We start from the raw sequence: 21,151 nt of genomic DNA, 5'->3' as shown, positions 1-21,151 counted from the left end.
TGACTGAAGTACCTTTGCGGCTCTTCTGTCACTAGCGTGTTGTCCAACATAAGGTGATGAGTCAAAACTCTCAAGAAATGCAGGGACTTCTTCCTTTGGAATACATCTCCTAATCAATTGATCTGTGCCAACCTTGTAGAGGTACGGATCATCCTAAATGTAGAATCTGCTATCGCACAGAATTCACTTCTTCTTCTCATGATTAGCACTGGGATTGTACACCTCACTTACTAGAAAGTTTACCATATCTGCATACCAAGGTAGCTACGCTAATTGCAGAGCAAAAAGTTGTTCATCTGAGAAGGTCTCCTTAATCACCACATCTTCATCAACATGCTCTCGATTTTGAAGCCTAGATAAGTGATCTTCTACTTGGTTTTTTGTGCCCTTTCGATCAAGAATCTCAATGTCGAACTCTGGTAGCAGCAACACTGTCACGACCCGGCTACGGGCCATGATGGGTATCCGGGGCTAACCACCGAGCACCGCTCATTCTGTTACTCGTCTGCTCTCATTCATAATGTATATATACTCATAATCATAGAAAATGACTTTCATATGAAACATATTTACTTTATAAACATAGGCCCTTTAGGCTATCAAAATAGTATATATACATGAAGGGTTATGAGACCATACTACCCACACTGCGTATCTACGAGCCTCTACTAGAATACTAGACATATGGACGGGATAGGACCCCGTCGTACCCAGAATATATGTACACAAAAATACTGTCTCAAAATAGCACCTCCGGAACGAAGGAGGGCTCCTGTGAATCTGGCGCGATAGCTCCTAAGGATCTGCACCGTCTCCCTGTCTACCTGTGGGCATGAACACAACGTCCAAGGAAAAGGACGTCAGTATGAACATTGTACTGAGTATATGAGGCATAAACAATCATGAAACATCAATGAAATGAGGAGGCATCAAATGAGGAGCAATCTATAACTGACTGAATCATAAAAGAAATAATGCATGCTGGCTTACTGTCATAATCATCATCATGTCATATATGCATAAATGTATAAGCTGCCCGACCATATAGGTACGGTCATGGCCCGTAGCCGGGTCGTGACAAACACCCCACGACTAAGTATGGGCTTTGCATCATTCTTAGCAAATAAATACTGAACAACAGTGTGGTCAGTATAGACAATCACCTTCGTCCCCACCAGATAAGATCAAAATTTGTCAAAAATGTAAACAACTGCCAATAACTCCTTCTCTGTGACTATATAGTTCATCTGGCTGTATCAATTGTCTTGCTGGCATAATAAATAAGATGAAAAAACTTATCCCTTTTCTTACGAAGAACAACCTCCACAACAAAATCACGTGCATCACACATCAACACAAACTACAGAGTCCAATCAGATTCAATGATAATAGGTGCGGTCACTAACCTCACTTTCAACTCATTAAAGGCCTTTAGACAGGCCTCATTGAATATGAAATTAACATCTTTCTCTAGCAAATTGCACATCCGATTTGCAACCTTAGAAAAGTCTTTGATGAACCGTTGATAAAAACCTGCATGCCCAAGAAAACTGTGCACTCCTCGAACAGACACGGGTGGTGGCAATTTTTTGATCGCCTCGATTTTGGCTCTGTCTACTTAAATGCCCTTGTTTGATGCCTTATATCCGAGAAAAATGCCCTTTTGAACCATGAAATGACACTTTTCCCAGTTAAGCACCAAGTTTGTTTCTTCACATCGAGCCAACACGGCATTAAGATGGCTCAAACAATCATCAAAAGAATCAACAAAGACCGAAAAATCCTCCATGAATACCTCCACATAATTTTCCACCATATTATTGAAAATAGCCATCATACATCTTTGGAACGTACCTGGAGCATTACATAAACCGAAAGGCATCCTCCGGAATGCGAAAGTGCCATATGGACATGTGAAAGTGGTCTTCTCTTAATCTTCTGGAGCAATTGTAATCTCGTTGTAGCCTGAATAATCATCCAAAAATCAATAACAATCATTTCTAGCCAATCGATCTAACATATGGTCCTTGAAGGGCAAAGGAAAGTGATCCTTTCTGCTGGCGTTCCTTTCTGCCGGCTGTGTTCAACTTTCGATAATCAACGCAAATCCTCCAACCAGTTACAGTTTTATGAGGCACCGGCTCATCCTTCTTATTTTACACCGCAGTCATGCCCCCTTTCTTTGGGACACATTAGACGGGGCTCACCCTTTTGCTATATGAGATGGGGTAAATAATGCAGCTATCAAGCCACTTAATCACTTCTTTCTTCACCACCTCTTTCATGATTGGGTTCAACCTTCTCTGACTCTCCACGCTTACCTTGCTATCCTCCTCCAGTACTATCTTATGCATGTAAAATGAGCTTCTAATGCCTTGAATGTCAGCTATGGTCCAGCAAGTGCTTGGATTCTATCTCTTACACTCGCAACACCCGTTAAACTTGCACATCAAATAAGAAGAAAGGATTATGGGCAATGTGTCACCGCTGCCCAAGAAATCATAGCGCAGATGAGATGGTAAGGGCTTCAGCTCAAGAACCGGAGCCTCTTCAATAGATGGTTTCGGCTTCTTCCATGATTCAGGTCTATCCAAATCCTTAAATGGCGTATTGGCTAGCAAATATGCACAAGAAGTATCAATAATCTGAAGACACTCCTCGACTCTCTCATCTTCCACCAAGTCTTCACCATATACTAATGCAATCTCCAAAAGATCTCGAGAAGCTCGAAAGTGATCTAGCTCCGCATTCGTTAGCTCAGGTTCCACAGCTGTGATCATCTTCAAGTCCTCATAATGGGTGGAAGCTTAGTAGCTTTGAACACATCAAAAGTAGCTTCCTACCCATCAACCTTCATTGGCATCTTCCTATCTCTGACTCAGATAACTGCATCAACCGTTACTAAGAATCCCCTTCCCATGATTAGAGGGACACTCTTATCTACCTCATCGCTCACCCAACCCTAGCGTTCGAAACACAGAGGTGGGCATTAGATTAATACTAGCACCTAAATCACACAATGCTAGCCCAGCCTCAGTATTACCAATAGTGAAAGAAATAATAAAATTGCCCGGATCTTTCAGCTTTGGTGGAATCTTGCTCCTCACTCTAGAATTACACTACTCAGTAAATACTACAATCTCAAATTTTGTCCAGCGCCACTTATTCGCAAAAACATCCTTGATGTACTTAGCATATTTCAGAACTTCTTGCAAGAGCTCTACCAAAGGAATGTTGATGTGTACATGATTCAATATGTCAAGAAATTTCTTACAGGCTGTATCTACCTTTTGTTTCTGAAAGCACTCTGGAAAAGGTGGAGGTGGTCTAGTCACTACCTTTTCAGACTATTGCATGACTTTCTCAGGACTCTTTTCAACTTCAGTTCTTTGAGCAGGAATGAGTTCAGCATCTACCTTCTTTTTGTTCTTCGATGACACTTCTTCAAGTTCTCTGCCATTCCTTAAGGTGACTGCTTTACATTCTTTAGGATTCTTTTCAGTATCACTCGGAAGAGCACCTTGTGGTCTGACATTCTGAGCAATCGCTATATGCCCAACTTGACGTTCAAACTCATGAATAGATTTAAACGTATCTCGCTCTGCACTATCTGAATTTGCTGGTAAACTACTTGCTGTTGAGCTATAAACTGCTTCATCATGTCTTCCAAAAAATTCCTAGTTGGCTGAGCTTCGGGCTTCTGATAATTGTTCTGCTTGTAGAAATCCTGCTTTCCGTATTACGGATTGTAATTATTTCTGAAATAATTTCCCTGAGTTCCACCACCAGGATTGTGTTGCCCCATATAATAGACTGATTCTGGATTCAGAGGACTACTAATATAATCATGTGGCTCACCATAACTCTCGCATGCTACTTGCTGAATATGTTGAACTGGTTGGACCTATTGAACATGAGGGAACACCCTCATAAGAACATTACAAAGTGTCCCAATATCGGCCTGAATAGCTACAACATCATCTACTTGAAACACCCCAGTGGCTTTCTGTGTCACCCTTGCGCTACTCGTTTCTTGATACTCATAAGCACCTTCATACATTAGCTCAAGGAGAGCCTCTATCTTTTCATATGTTTTGTTTAAGATCTATCCCTGAGCTGAAGCATTCAACAAGGCTCTCGATTCATGCCTTAGCCCTTCTATGAAATAGTTCCCAATGATCTTCTTCGGCTGCATGTGATGTGGACAATATCACAAATAACCTTTATACCTTTCCCATGCTTATGGTAGAGATTCAGAGTCTTTCTGAGTGAAGTTGGCAATTTTCCCTCTCAGCTCCTTTATTTTCTTGGGTGAGAAGAACCTATCAATGAATTTGTTCGATAACAGCTCCCATGAAGTGATAGATCCACCAGGAAGATTCGTCAACCAATACCTCGCTTCACCAATCAATGAGAATGGAAACAAGGCCAGCTTCACATAATAGAGACATCTCTATATTGAAAATTTTCGCTCAACTCCATGAATGTCATCAAGTGCTTATACGAGTCTTCATGAGGTTTACCTATATACTGGCACGTATTCTGCACCAGCCGCACTATTCCTTCTTTCAGCTTAAAATTTCCAGTAATATCAGGTTTGACAATAGCCGTAGCAGTATTTGGCAGACTAGGTCTAGCGTAACTAGACAAAAGAACATGTTCTGCTTGTGCCATCTCAGTAATTCTTGTAAGAACTCGGACAACTTCCTTGTTATCAACTCTAAGATTGTAAACCAACCTGATATCAAGCTCGTCGTCCGCCAGTTTTTTTTTCGCTTGTATAATGTCCGTTCAATTTCTGGGTCAAAGTCAGCTAATGCTTTTCCTTGACTTCGAGTGTTTGGCATAAACAAGAGAATACACTTGAGGAGCACAGGTCAACCAAAGAACCAAAGTAAAAACTTGAATAGAAATTGAAATATCCAAACTAGAAAAACAGTAATTTTTCTAAGTCCCTCGCAACGGCTCCAAAAATTTGTTGCTCCCAAACGCACACGCAAGTATATGCGGTCGCACAAGTAATATAGGATTTTTAAGTCCAGTTATCGTAACCACAGAGACTTAGAATTTTCACTATTCAACTAATTTAAATTTCGTTATAACTATTCAAGAGAATAACAATAAATGGGATTTGTTGTAACTAACTACTAATTGAAATGAACAAATAAATATGAGTGTTTTGTGACTGAGACAATTGTCACGAAGACTGTAAGGTTTATCAGATGAGAGAAAGTTCTAGGGTCATGGCTTACAACAATCCAGTTAGTCTTCTGACAATTCTACATATCTTATTTCCTTGATTACTAGTTGACGGGTTTATTGTAATTTCATGAGTATCTTCCGAGTTGCTTACAAGCCTGTAGATGCTACTTTAACGCTTATATCCCCATGATTTCCAGAAAGTAACAAGAACGCATTTACTTCTCCGTATTCAACTAAGCAAGGCTAAAGGGTATATTCCAATCCTCATTAGCGAAACGATTATATCGAAAAAGCCCTATTTATTCTTATTACGTATGCAAATTCCTTATCCCTTGTTCAATTCACACATTACAGATAGTGTCTAATTAGTGACCAAGTAATTATACAATTAAGCACACGAATAAATAAGCAATCCAAAATATGAAAAATTAATTGATAGAAATTGTCGTCAAACCAACTATCATGTCTTTGCCACAACCCTAGAATAAAGAAGTTTAGCTACTCATGATTCTCGATGAAGAACAAGAATTCATGAATAATCTAGCATTGAAAGAAGAAAATAAAATAAAACCTAAGAGAGAGAAATAAAGACGACGGCTTATAAGTCTTAGCAAAAATCCCAGTACATCGTTTACAACTCTTAAAACGTCTATTTATAGTCTAGGATTAAAACTAAAATAATTAGACCTAATCTCGATCAAAATGGGAAAAACTAGCCGACACCCGCGCTGCACACCCGTCGCAGGTCCAACACGGGTGTGGTCTGAGATTTCTAAATGCCTTTGGTCAGAGAGTGTATTCCTCCACCTTGGATCCACGATGCGGGCTTGATGCCTGCATGCTTTATCCGCGAAGCTGGCCTGACACCTAAGATCCTTTAGTTGACCAAAATTTTCTATGTGTCGCGCGATCCTCTCGTCACCTCGGGCAAATTAAATCACCTCCAAAATCTACCAAAATTGCTCAGTTTTCCATCATTTGTCCTCATTGTACCTAAACACATAAAACATACCAACATAAGCTTGGATACAATGATTCCATCATAGAAAATGCAATTAAAGTACTAAGAACGAGAGGTAAAGTAACGCTAAATATCGATATTTGTGTCAAATATCAATATACCCTAGGTTCAAATTGGGAGTTTAGGATATTAATGAATTTGAAGGCTTTATTGTGATTAGAATTCCATGAAATTAAGGATGGTGATTAATTCAGGTAGCTTAATTTTATCTTTAATTTCCCATTTTACCCTTGTGGGCTCGGGGTCACATTTTTAGGGATATTTTTGGGGTTTTCTGAAAGTATACCATTATGTATATCGATAGATTCATAGTCGAATGTAGACATTTAATTGTTATACTTTGAGCATTCGGAAGTACTTAGAAAGCCCAGGTTTGACGGTTTGAGGCTCGTGCTCGACTTCGAGGTCGATTATGTCTTATCTTTGTTAGGCTTTGATTAGCGATTCTCATGTGTTACGTAGTACTGATGGGGGAAAGAGTGATAGCCTTCAGGCATGGTGTGGAGTGGTGATCCGATGAGGTTGGTATGATTTCTGATTATGTGGGCTTGTCGCCGTTATTTATGCAATTATTGACATGTGGTGTATTTGATTACGTGATTGTGGTGTTGTGGGATGTGCTAGATGTATTGTAGTATTAGAATTGAATATTTGATACGTGTCCTTTATGGTTGATAATTCATGCAACAATTGAAATGGCTTATGGTGCTTTGTGATCTCCATATCATATTTATTGGCATTGATTGCATTTGATTCCTCATTCTTGCATTCATACATTCATTGATGATGAAAGAGTTGTGGAAACAGCTTGATGAGAAAGTTATGGAAACATTTTGAAAAGGAAAGAAAGAGAAAGGTGAAAGTATATTGTTATTGCCATCGATCCGAGGTATGTGTAGACATATAGTGGCAGAGTCGTCTCTGGGCTTTGTGCAGAGTGACTGATACATGGACTCCGCGGGTCCCCCAAGGGTCATGACTATTGAGACGTCGATATTTCCATCCTTAGCATGTGTGTACAGGTTTGAGTATTGGTCATTACATTGCATGCCATCCCATCTCATTGCATTGCACTGCTCATTATCACATCATACATTGATTTATTGGATTCGTTGGTATGTACTTATGTTGTAGCCTACTTAAGAAATGATTGAGGGCTTGGCAGACTTGTGGTATAGAACCTTAACCTTAGGCTATGACTTGGTTTTGTGATATTTTCTAACTCTTGATGGTTATTGGTTGTCTATCTATTTGACTTGTTGATTCTGTGCTTTCATATGTGTGAACTAATCTTAGTCGGCCTATGATTCTTATCGGTACCTACGTGTACTGATACTACTCTTGCTGCACTTTTTCTGAGTGTAGAGTTTGAGACAGGACCTTCATCGAGACCCCGTTTCTAGCCTTACGGCTATCTTGCTGAGATTCCGATGGTGAGTCACCTTCCAGCCTGCAGCCTCGGATTCTTATCTTTATAGTCTACTATTCTATCCATTAGACAGTGTTTCTTTATGTTTCAGACTGATGTATTATTCGTAGACTGGATTTTGGATTAGTTGTTCTTGTACTTGTGACTTCACATCCTAGGGATCATATTTGACTTATTATTCCGCATTTATGATATGATTAAGACTTATTAATGATGGTTTGTATGATTTACGTTGATTCTTAAATTGATTAAGTAAATTGACTAAGGGGATGGTTCACCAACCAGAGGGGTTAGTGTGGGTGCCATCATGACCCGTGATTTGACTTATTATTCCGCATATTCTGCATTTATGATATAATTAAGACTTATTAATGATGGTTTGTATGATTTATGTTGATTCTTAAATTTATTATGTAAATTGACTAAGGGGATGTTTCACCCACCAGGGGGGTCATGTGGGTGCCATCATGACCCGTGATTTGAGTCGTGACAATAACCTGTTCGTTGAATTGTCTGAGAGGGGAATTAGTTCACCGGTGAAGTCTGATTAACGAGCAACATTATGAGATGCATAGAAGTAAGTTTTGGTGTATGAGTTTGGTCAGAGAGGGAGTTTGGAGTTGTATTTAAATGTTTGAGCTTGAGAACTATTTGGGCTTGAAAATATTGCTAACTGAATGAAAATAGGCTCAATATGGTGATATGTGAATCTGTTAGTGTTTAAGTTATTCGCAATACTAAATGGGTTGTGCTGGTGGACTTAGGTGTAAAGAAATTAACTTGATGCATTCACCAAATTGTTTTGTTGTTAGCACAGAAAAACAAAATAATCTTTATGGATCTTGGTTGTGGCATGGTTCAAGTTTTAGGGGAATTGCAACTAATATTTGCTGAAGTATTTTGTGATCAACTTACAAGGGAATCCCGACATCTCTTACTTAATCAATTGCAAGTTCTCACTTAATCAATTGCAAGTTCTCATCCATGAGTTCACTCATCCTTTTGTTGTTATATTACAATTGTTGCTCTAGTGGATGTACTTCGTACTTGTTGCCTGTTGAGTCACATTTGAATACTACGCAAGGTCACCCTCTGACAGATGATCTACATCTGGATATTGTGTTTTAGTTGGGGCAAATTTGGTGTCATGAAAAAGTAAGAAACAACATGTGGTTGCTAGTTCTAGTGCAGAAGCAAAATATCGGGCTATGGCAGTGGCTTCATGTGAACTCATATGGATCAAGCAACTATTGAAGGAGTTGATTATTTGGAGAGATTAAAGAAATGGAACTTGTGTGCTATAATGAAGCTGCACTTCACATTACATTGAATCCAGTGTTTCACGAGAGGACCAAACACATAGAGATTGATTGTCATTTTGTCAGAGAGAAGGCACTCTCAGGAGACATAGTCACACGGTTCATGCAATCAAGTGATCAGCTTGCAGACATATTCACCAAGTCTCTAGCCGGTCCCAAAACGAGTTATTTATGTAGCAAGATTGATACATATAATTCCTAAGCACCAGCTTGAGGGGGACTGTTAGAATCCTATGCTGATTCTAACGTATATGTAGAATATATGTAATTAGTAGGTAGAATGTATGTAATTATGAATTGATTGGTAGTGATTTCATTTTCTTTTTAGGACATGTAAACTTAGCTATTTAAACCCCAATAGCTTGAGCGAATAATCAAGCTGAGTTCTCTCTTATTTTCTTTTCCGTTTCACACCCAACATATCTAACCCGTACAAGTTTGGATAAATAATTAAATATAGGTAAAGTTTAGCTAATATAAAAACAGGTTTGTCACATACTGGGTTATAATTTCCAAACTTTCGATATCAAAATATTATTACATATTTCACTACCGCTATTCGCATACCAGATGAGTTGGGTGATTAGAAATTCTTCAATTTTCTGACAAATATATAATGAAACTTTGTTATCATCAGTTTGTTACTAAAAAGTTATTCACTTATGTTTCAACTTTGATTTTCTTTGTAGGAAAAATGGGAAATAAGTTTTATATTTCTTGTCTTAATTTGCTATGGGTGCATAGTATCTTAAGAATTTATGACCAATTGTCATAACCTATGGGTCCTATCCCCAAATTAAATTTTCTTTTTTCATAATGTTTGATTGTTAAGTAAGTTACTCCTATTTCTTAAGTTCATGTTAGTTGGTATGTATAACAGGTTTTTTCTATGATATATGTATACGAGTACATGAAAATTGTTTTTGCAGCAAAATTATTACATAACTTATTGATTCTCCTTTTTGATGGCAGAATTGTGTTTTTTTAGGATTTAACAAAGGGGGAACTTTTCATTTAATAATACTAGGGAGGATCTTATTGATAATTGAGTCTTTCTTATAACGTAAATCCTTGTTGTTAAAGTAAAACATCAACAAGGTTTCGGCTTTAGGAGATAAAAATGGGCCAGAACTGTTTTTTACTCAATTCATTTTGTGCAATTCGTAGAATTGCCCTTCTTGGGGTGGTCTTTAACTTTTGCCCCTCAAATTGGTAGTCTTTAATTTTTGTCCTTCGCCTAAAGCCCATGGGTTTCGGGTTCGAACCCCCGCTCAGTCAAAAATTTTAAAAAAAATTCGCAAATGAGTTTGAATTTAAAGCTCGCCCCTTTGACAGACTTTTAGTTATGCTTAACTAAAGTTTGCCAGAGGGGGCAGACTTTGCCTTGAGGCATATATTTTATTTTATTTTACGTTTCAAGGCAAACTTTTAGTTATGCCTTAACGAAAAGTTCCGTCTTATGAGGCATACTTTTAGTTTTGCCTTAACTAAAAGTGTGCCCCTAAGACATAACTGAAAGTATGCCCAATAAGGCGGAACTTTTCCTTAAGGCATAATTAAAAGTTTATCTTATAAGACAAAGTCTATGCCTTAAGGAAAAGTTTTACCTTATTAGGCATACTTTTGATTATGCCTTAACTAAAAGTTTGTCTCATAAGGCATAACTAAACTATGCCTTAAGGAAAAGTTCTGCCTTATGGGGCAGACTTTTAGTTATGCCAGATCCAGTATAACTTTAGTTTTTCCTTAAGGCGTGTATGCCGGATCCGGCATACACGCCCCCCAGCCTTGCCTTGCGAAATTATTTTTTTATTTTATGCCTGAGCGGGGATTCGAACCCAGAACCTTAGGTATTCGCCCACCTTTTCAAGCGAAGGGCAAAACTTAAAGACCACAAATATGAGAGGCAAAATTTAAAGACCACCCCAAAAGAAGGGCAATCCGCGCAAAAAAATGATTCATTTTTTACTTGTATTAGTGTGGACGGGTTATAATCCAACCTTGTATTCAACCCGTCTAAATTTGATCCAATCCGCTCAATTACCACAAAAACTTGAGTATGTATATGTGGATTGTTTGACTAATGCCAAGCAATAGTTAATTTTTCCAGTCGTTTTAGACAGAAAGTGTAAGTAAATTTATAGATCTATTGTTGATATCTACTATGGAGATGGTTGAAATCTGCAGTTTGATTACGATATTAATTACTACCAATCTACCATGAAGCAAGAGGCTAGTAAAATCTTGTCAAATTAAATATAAGTAGAGTAAACTTAAATGTTTTTTTCCACAAAGCCTTGCATGCTTTAATTACATAGCTATCTCAACATGTTCATCAATTGAACGACACAACTATATAAAGTGCTTATCACAACACAAGTTATGAAACAAAAACATTTGATCATTCAAAATGGCACTCTCGTATAACTCTACCTCATTTCTGATAGTTTCTCTACTATTAATCTCCTTCATATTAACAAGTGTGAAAGCCGATTTGATAGATGACGTCTGTTCGAAAACACAACACAAGGATGTATGTTTATCCACTTTAAAGGGCGATCCTCGATCCAAAGGTGCAAATCTTAAAGGTCTTATGATGATCTCAATGGACTTATCACAAAAGAGCGCCCAATCTGTGCGTGATCTTGTTGAAAAGTTGCTTGACGAGGCGACAAACCCAGAATTAAAGTCACGATACTCCTTCTGTTGTACGAGTTATAACGACGCTATTGATAATCTTAAAAAATTGCCAGACTTATTCAAGTCTAAAGACTATAACGGTATCAATACTCATGCTTCCGCTGCTCTAAGTGATCCTTCTAAGTGTGATGATAAATTCTCAGGACCACCCGCTGAAGTGCCCCAACTCAAGGATGCTAATGACAAGCTTCGAGGACTTATTGAAAGTATTTTGGTTATTAGCAAATTATTGAAGGGAAGATGATACATATAAATTAACAGATTATGTAAGACATTATTGTCGACTTGAATTATGAAAGTTTTTAAATATAAAGTTATGTTTCCCTTTTTAAATTTATTTCAAGCACTTGCATTTGTTTTTATAACGGCCATTAGACACTATGTCTAGTGGTATAAATTAGCTAAAAAAAGATTGATAATTCTTGTCTCACGGGAATAATCTATTTTTCAATATTCTTTTTGAGATTGGGCTCAATATAAACGGGTTGGTTTATATAAAAAAATGACCACACTGCATGATTATTAAGTTGTGCTTATAAATTAAATGGAATGCTCATGTCACAATTTTTCGGTGCCCCAAAAAATACGCAAGTGATTTTACTAAGTAATTTCATTGATTTAAATGACATTTGATAAATCAACGGAAGAAAGTAGAGAATCGATTATCTATTGAAACAAGTCGAATTCATTGTTAAGTATGAATTTCTTTTTACAAGAAGTGCTTGTATCCATAAATGAGAGCCACACTTTTCCTTCTCAATAAAGTTGTCATATATAGGACCAAAGCCTTTATCTTTCAAAAGAGAATGTTGCATGACCAGACTATAATTCAGCAACAATGTATACGCAGAAACATAATTTTATTTCACATAGAAATCGCACAGTACATGGTATTTACTTAGGAAATACCATAGTCAATCATCATATTATATCACCATACTAAAAGTAGGAAGCTTTTAAGCCTAACGTTGATTTACTAAAATGCTCATTAAAAATTAGTTGATCATTTTATTTCCTTAAATATTAAAAAAACTTTTATTAAATGGATACGTTTTATTGCACTAAAATTAATTAGATAGAGGGTAAGAACTCTTACATCTGTCACTATTTATTGAGTTTTAATCCTTACTCTTTTAATTTCTTCCCTTGAAACCATCCGTTCACCTTTTTCATATGATTTTTGTTCTATTATAAAATGCATGATGAATTGTAGCCTAAGGTATCATCTAGAGAGAGAGCAAGAATGAGAGAAGAAGGAAGAAAAAGAAGAGAGTTCTACGGGAACTCTTTGACTACATTGGTATAAATTAATTCATTTTTCATAATGCTGCATCTTTTGTTAGTGTCTTTCTGTTGGCATATAGTCTTGATAGTACCTCTTTAATGATGTGGTATTGTGCTTAATGTTAATCCTCTCAGCAATGGGATTGGCTCCTTTGCTAACGAGAAGGAAAAGAATGTTACCTGTAATAAAATTTCAATTAATCGGCGGCAGTTGTTGTTTTGAAAAGAAAAAGAGAGAAAAAACCACAGTAACATCATGTACCATTACTTTTGTTTCATTTATTGATTAAGCTAATTCAATATTTTCTTTTTGTAAATCTATTTATGTATTATGCATAAGAAATTGATGTTTTGTTTCAATTGTTTTAGTTTCGCCACTGAAAAGGGTGTTATTCAAGAACAATTACCATTAAGGTTAAAATGAGAAAAAATAATTAATTTTGTCTTGAACTTTTAAAATAACAAATAATTTGAGCCAACTATTTTTCGAAATCACGACAACTAATTTGAGATTAAGGGGTAATGCTTAGAGAATTTATTAAGGGGTAATGGTTATACGTGTTTATAAGTTAACTTATTAGAGTTTCACAAAAATTATCATCTCATCCCAAGTTTCAATTATGGTTTTTCAAAATTTCTAGAAGATTTTAGACGTGATTTTTTAAATACATCGTTTGATTGAAAAACATATATCTTCACAAATTTAAAGATATTTTGAGAGACGAAATGAAAAATAATGGTGATTTAGATATTGGAGACTCGTTCTGAATCTAAATGCACATCTGAATGATTAAGATGTTATTTTCAGCTCTAAGCATTAAATGATTAGGACTGTTTTTTTTTCTTTCAATATCTGAATGATTAAGATGTTGTTTCTAGATCTAAGAATTAAATGATTAGGACTATTTGTTTTTTTAACATTTGAATATGCATAATATTTTTATTTTAAACATAATACATATACAATTCACTAAAAAAAAAGTAATTATTTAGTAGAAAAAAAATATAAATTTTGATAAGATAAAATTATTATTTGATGAAAAAAATAGAACATGTATCTCGTAGTGATGGTGATAGTTGAGATAGTTGGTGTTGTAATGACTGGAGAGATGATGGCGGTTGGTAGTGATGGTGGAGTTGGTTGATGTTAGTATTTGGCAGTGTTGGTGGTGGTTGTTTTGATGGTGGAGTTGATTGATGTTTGGTGTTTGTGGTGGTGGTTGACGATGGTGTTGGTGGTAGTTGGAGGCAGCGCTAGTTATGATGGTAGAGGTGGTTGGTAGTAAGGATTGTTCCGCAAGAGGTGGTAATGGCTGATAGTGTAGTGGCGGCGACATTGGTGGTGGTGGCAGTGACAGAAGTGGTCGCTGCAGATATAATTATAATGATGGAGGTGGTAGATTTGATAGTGACTGGCAGTAGTGGTTGGCAGCGATGGTGGTTGCCAGTGGTGGTTGTGATGGCAGAGGTGGTTGGTGGTGGTGGTAGTTGTGGACAGATTGGTGGTAAAAATTGTTGACCACCTAAATTTTGTCCTTCAATAATTTTATTTAACTATTCAACGCTCTTGGGTTACAAACAGAGTGAAATTTACATTTTTACAAGTCAAAAATGATTTTACCAAATTATTTGAGTGACATTTTGCCATTTCAATTGGCAAAATATCATCAAGTATATTATTGTATATCATCCTATGTATATTGTATATTTTCTGTAATTTTGAAACATATTCATCAAGATTTTAATGCAAAATAGTGAAAATAATTATTTAATTAATTGTTTAAAAGCTATTGATGATCAATCGATAGGTATTTTACTTCGATAAATCAAGAGATTTGATTAATTAAATAAATGATCAACTACGTCTCAATTTTATAATTTAGAGCTTTAATTGCAATTACTTTCAAAATGGCTAAAATTGAATTGTCAACTAATTTCATGTGTTAAATGGGTCACGATTGAAACGAGTAACTTATTCTTACGCTTTAAAATGGGCTACAATTGAAATAGCTAATTGTTTTTTGGGTGGCCATAATTGTAATTTTTTTTTAAAACAAATTTACTCTATCATGCTGTTGGAGCCTGTTAGAGTTTTCCTTTATTAATAAAAACAGCAAAGTAAAATAGTATCCTTACAAAATGATGTCTATAATTTGAACTAGCTATAATGAGAAAATTGCTCTATGTATACTGCACAACTGCTTTAAAAAAACACTAAGCTAGGCTTCCTGTTGCTTAATTCTTGTGTATCTGATGTATTTTCTCCCAGTAAGCTGCAACTTAGCTGTAGAAGTAACATGATTATCAGCTGCATAGCTGATTTATCCTCCTTGTTTTGATCCTCAGTTGAGGGATTTGAGACTTGTCCATGTTGATGGTCTTTCCTCCTGCTCTAGGAACATCAACAAAACTATACAGTTCCAAATCTTCATTTTCCAAAGCCTGATTTGCAAGAAAATCTGCCAGTTTGTTGCCTTCCCTGAAAGTGTGCATGATTTGACCTTGTATGAGTCTCAGATCCTCTTTGATGTCCTCCACAAAGGTTCTTCAACTCCCATGGTGCGATCCATGCATCCTGTAGGATTTTGAGAAGTACTAGGGAGTCTGTTTCTAATTGTATATGTAGTAGATTGTTCTCCTTGAAGTATTTCAGAGCTTGTTTGATTGCCTCAACTTCTGCTTCCGTGTTTGTCCTGATTCCAATGTCCTTGGCTTGAGCATACACCAAGTCTCCTTTGTCATCTCTTATACAGAAACCATATGAACTCCTGTCAGGATTACCTGTACTTGCTCCATTTGTGTTACATTTCAGTCTTCCTGATGGTGGCATTCTCCACAACACCTTAGCATAATAGATTTTTGGTCTATATGTGCTAAGTTGCTGATACATTAACTCCCATTCATATGATATCTGCATCCATGGAAATCTCAGCTTCCCTAAATGGTGTAAATTTTGTTGAACTTGTTGAATCATCCTGTGCAATGTGACAGTTCCTCCATGTTTGATTGAATTTCTCCTCTTCCATAGTTCCCACATAATAAATGCTGGCATGGCTTTGAACACTGGTCTCAGCTTTGGCTTAACATCTGCTGACCACCATGCTAGAATTTGTTGCTGCAGGCTGCTTCCATTTGTTGTAACACCTGCACATGACGCAAAATATTTCCAAAGCTTTGCAGCTATGGAAGATGTTAGAAATAAATGTGTCACTGTCTCCTCCTTGTGATCCTCACAACACCAGCATCTTGAAGGCAAATTGATATGCATTCTCTTCAAAATGTCATCTGTTGATATCCTGGCCCTCCACATTCTCCACATAAAGAAGCTGACTTAATAGGAATCCCTTTCTCCCATATATTGCAATAATTATCAACCTTGTTCTCCCTTTTCCTGAGGAAATCCCATGCAGATTTAACTGTGAACTGACCACTAGGTTCTAACATCCAACATGGATCATCATCCTGCCCCTCTACAGGAATTCTTATTGTGTCTCTAATGTGCTGAGCCAGCTCTTGATTCAGAGTATGTTGTAGCAAATCAAAGTTCCATTCTCCTTCATGCACAAACTGATTTACTTCTATTTCCTCCTCCTCAACTGCTTCTAGTATGATATAATATAATGCACCAAGTCCAGTCCAGTTCTCATACCAGAAACTAGAAGTGCCATTATTCACATGCCAAAGAATCTGTGGTTCAACAGCTTCCCTTAGCCTCACCATTTTCTTCCATGTATGAGAACCTCCTCTATCATAGGCCAATATGGGATGCCATTTTTTACAGTATTTGTTCAACATATAACTACTCCATAGACTCCTTCCACATCTAAAATTCCAACATAATTTAGCAAATAAGCCATTTGACATATCAAATAAGGATCTAAAACCTATGATATAGTATTACACCAAAAGAATTTAGCAAAAATATTGTGTAACTGTTTGATCACTCCAGCAGAAGGATTCAAGGCAGATAATAAGTAGGCAGGCATGGTTTGAAGGACATGGTTTATCAAAATATATCTTCCACCAAAAGATAGCATCCTATTCTGCCAAGAAAATACCCTCTTTATTACCTTTTTGAGTATATCTTCATAGTATATCAGGTTTCTCCTTCCATAGAACACTGGCCATCCTAAGTATGTGAAAGGAAAGGTTCCTTTTCTCATACCTATATACCTTTTGATTCTATTATTGATTCCTGCAGACACCTTACGATGAGTATAATAGTTGCTTTTCTCATTGTTCACCATCTGTCCAGAAGCTTTTTCATATTTCCTCAATATTTTCATCATTTTCTTTACAGAATATCTATCTCCAGAACAAAACAGTATTGCATCATCAGCATAGGACAAATGATTTATTTGAGGACTCCACTTAGGTATACCGTAACTTATAAACTTTGGTTTCTCATGAAATTTGTTCAAACTTCTAGATAACACCTTAGCAACTATAATAAACAGTGTAGGTGACAATGGATCTCCTTGTTTCACTCCTCTACTTGACCTGAAAAATCCATGACTTTGACCATTGATAAGCACTGAATACCAGTTGTTTGAGATCAATCTCCACACCATGTCAATGATTATTTCTCCAAAGCCAAATTGTCTCAAAACTCTGGTTAAGAAGATCCAAGATAACCTGTCATATGCCTTTGCCATGTCAAGCTTGATCACCACATTAGTATTGCTTGCTCTCATATTGATATCTCTGATGATTTCTTGTGCCAGTAAGACATTCTCAACAATACTCCTTCCTGTCACAAAGCCTGCTTGATTGGAGGATATTATCCTAGGAAGAACTTCAGATATTCTGTTATGAAGTACTTTAGACGACACCTTATTGGCGAAAGTACTAAGACTGATTGGCCTCATGTCACTATAAGTATTAATCACCTCTTTTTCAGGTAATAAGACTAGATTAGTGTGAGTAATGAACTTTGGGATCTCATATCCACAGAAGAAAGCTCTTACCATCATGATCACATCCTCCTTAATAGTGTCCTGACATTTTTGATAAAAGAGTCTTGTGAAGCCATCAGGACCACTAGCACTCTCATTATTAAGAGAGAATACATCTTCTTTAACCTCCTCTTCTATTGGTAATTCCTCCATCTTCTGTTGTTGCTCTCCTGTGATCAGCTTTGGAATATTCTTCAATATTGTAAAGTCAACTTCTATTTGTTCATTTCTGAACTGTGATTCAAAAAAATCTGACTGCCTCATCTCCCAATTCAGCTGCTGTTTCTACCCATACTCCATTCTGATCCTGAATCCTCTTAAGGGCCAATTTACTTCTTATTCCTCTTACATATGAATGGAAGAACTTTGTGTTTCTATCTCCTTCATTAAACCACTTCATTCCTGCTTTTTGTTTCCAATACTCTTCTTCCAAATGCAGGTATCTAGTGAGTTCAGCCTGTGATTGTTGTAGAGTACTTCTGTTCTCCCTTGTAGGATTTGTTTCAAACTGCCATTCCTGCACCTTTATAGTATCCTCTATGGTAGCTATCTGTTGAAAGATATTACCATATGTATTTCTGCTCCATTGCACCAATGCCTTCTTTAGTTTCTTCAACTTATGATGAAAAATATGAAATGAATTTCCACTAAATCAGCTTTCCAATGACACTTCACCACCTCCATGAATGATTGATGTTTAGTCCAGAAGTTGAGAAACTTAAAAGATTTTCTGATTGATATGTCAGTGCTATTACACTCCAGATGTAATGGAGCATGATCTGATCCATGCCTAATCAGATGTGATACAGAAGTGGATGGCATAATATCCAGGAGTTGTTGATTTACCAAAATTCTGCCCAGCCTCTTGAATATACAATCTTCATTTGTCCTTCCATTCCACCAGGTGAATTTACTTCCAGAACCCCACATCTATTAAACTACAAGTTTGAGTACAACTTGTAAAGTCTAATATTTCATTAGTTGATACAGGCAATCCACCTTGTTTCTCCTCCTCAGTTATTATTACATTAAAATCACCACCTACAATCCATGGAACATCAAACTTATTGGCCATATCTACCATGGAGTCCCATAATTCTTCCCTCTCTCCTCTGTTACATTTAGCATAAACCACAGTAATCAATAAAATCTGAGCGATAGAAGTATGAGTGAGCTGTAGAGTGATTTGTTGACTTGTGTCTGGAATGATTATTCCTTGCCATTCATCTGTCCAAAACGTCCAAATCTTTCCTGAACAGTTTACCATGCAGTTAGGATATCCTATTTTCCTTCTATAGTCTTCTATCTCCATAGGATTTTGAACCATAATTGTAATGTTGGTTTAGTTTTCAAACTTAAAATCATGGCAATAATTTGTACGAATAGACTATATTTAAAAAAAATTGGATGAAATCAACAAAAATGGGCCAGGTCCATTTTCGTTTAAACCGGCGACCCGACCCATCTTCTCCTTTATTTCACAAACATATACCAAACGACCCCTTTGGTATTTTTACTTTTGTTGACAAGGGTTTCAAGGTGAAACCCTAGCCGCCTCTTATTTCTCTGTATGCTTCGGTTATCAACACCTAGAAATGGCATTTTCTTCACACATTTTTGTTTTATACAGTCCATGTATGGTCGTTTGGGGTAAAGCAATCAATGCTTCACCTGCTCGCCACTGCATGTCAACCGAAGGAGTTATACCACCTATCATGACCCAAATCACAAGTCATGATGACACCTACTCTATCCTCCCCGGTAAGCGAACCATCGCCAAACAATAACATCTTGTAATTACACAATTGCGGTAAATAACTATATTGAAACAAGAAGAAACATCATAATATTATAAACAATGCAGAAAGAAACTTTTATAATAAAATTCCCAAAATAAGGTATAACGTGTCACGACCCAAACCGATGAGTCATGATGAGTGCCTGACTTCTACTAACCTGGCACCCTTATACTCGTACCTGGATCTCACTGAATAATAGGGTGGCCCATATATGACTTATAATTGAACTATACTGACTCCTGTAAGAACAACACCATGAACTCTTCATCAAGAACTCACAACCACCTGTATACATATATACTGAAAATAACAGTGCAAGCCGACTAGGCCGCCATATAAGCTGTACCACAAAATAGGAGCCGACAAGGCTACATAACATCCCAAATACTTACAACTGTCTACAGACCTCTAATGGAATACAAAGCTATAGAAAGGACGGTACAGGTTCCCGTCATACCCATATATACATATCAAAATAGCATACCAAAAATAGGCAGCCTACGAACCAAGTAGAGCAAGACCGACTCATCAACATGGAAGTCCTACTGAGTTGGACCGCCTGTCTGTCTACCTAAACCTGCGAGCATGAACGCAGCGTCCCTAGCAATAGGAGAGTCAGTACGAATAATGTACCGAGTATATAAGGCATAAGAGCAACAAATACATAAGAATCATGAAAGAAAGCTAAAAACAAGGAAGCTAATCCAAGTATCTGAATACATCGGTGTGACTGAACATCTGGAAGTACCTGTATAACTCTGTATAACTGAAAGTGCCTCTAAGGGCATATGATATTCATGCTTTCTTTTAAAATTACATATACCATAATATAACTGTTAGCGCTGTGAAACGTACAGCCCGATCCATAATGTCAGTGTTGTGGAACGTACAGCCCGATCCATCTATTATATCATCCCGCGTCCAGGGTAATCTCATACCGTACCCACTGCAATGGTGTGCACATCTACGTGCCTGCTCGGCCGACTATAACGCGGCGCGGTGTGCGAAATAGCTGTACACACACACACACACACACTGACACATCCCGTAAATTCGAGTTATGTGTGAATGTATGAAAACCAGTATTAAGTTGATATTTTAACCATATGAATCCATTCGGGATGAATTTGGGTTTTAAACAGTCGTTTTGAAGTCAAACCAAAAAGTGAAGTTCTTAAGGTCTTCTAAATTCGTCTAAGTCTGAGACAACCTGCACTTATGGCCTCTTTTCGGATACTTTTGTTAGGAATTTGAGAAACCTCAAAACAAGAAAGTTTTAGGTCTTTTAAACACCTTTCCAACGGTAGGTTTCCACTAACCGCAGCTCGTACTAAGAGTTATGACTATTTTCCGAGCATCCTTTCCTGTTGAAACGAAAAAGGGCGGGGGAAAAAAAATTTCCAAAAACCCCAATTTTGTTTTCCCAAATGGGTATCTGGCTC

At 37.0% G+C, this 21,151-nt stretch overlaps 1 protein-coding gene across 1 annotated transcript; it reads left to right on the top strand.

Moving 5' to 3' along the window:
* Positions 1-11,361: 11,361 nt before the first annotated feature.
* Positions 11,362-11,977, top strand: LOC132037012 (pectinesterase inhibitor-like). The gene has a single exon (XM_059427444.1). The coding sequence runs from the start codon at positions 11,382-11,384 to the stop codon at positions 11,913-11,915; it is 534 nt and encodes a 177-aa protein (XP_059283427.1). The 5' UTR covers positions 11,362-11,381; the 3' UTR covers positions 11,916-11,977.
* Positions 11,978-21,151: the final 9,174 nt, after the last annotated feature.

Source organism: Lycium ferocissimum, chromosome 11 (genome assembly GCF_029784015.1).
Source record: "Lycium ferocissimum isolate CSIRO_LF1 chromosome 11, AGI_CSIRO_Lferr_CH_V1, whole genome shotgun sequence".
Lineage (NCBI taxonomy): Eukaryota > Viridiplantae > Streptophyta > Magnoliopsida > Solanales > Solanaceae > Lycium > Lycium ferocissimum.
The sequence above is the reverse complement of the archived record's forward strand: the minus strand, read 5'-3'. Positions and strand labels throughout refer to the sequence as shown.

What these genes read in the sequence shown, in the direction of transcription:
- LOC132037012 (XM_059427444.1), top strand. Translation starts at nt 11,382, where the DNA reads ATGGCACTCTCGTATAACTCTACCTCATTTCTGATAGTTTCTCTACTA.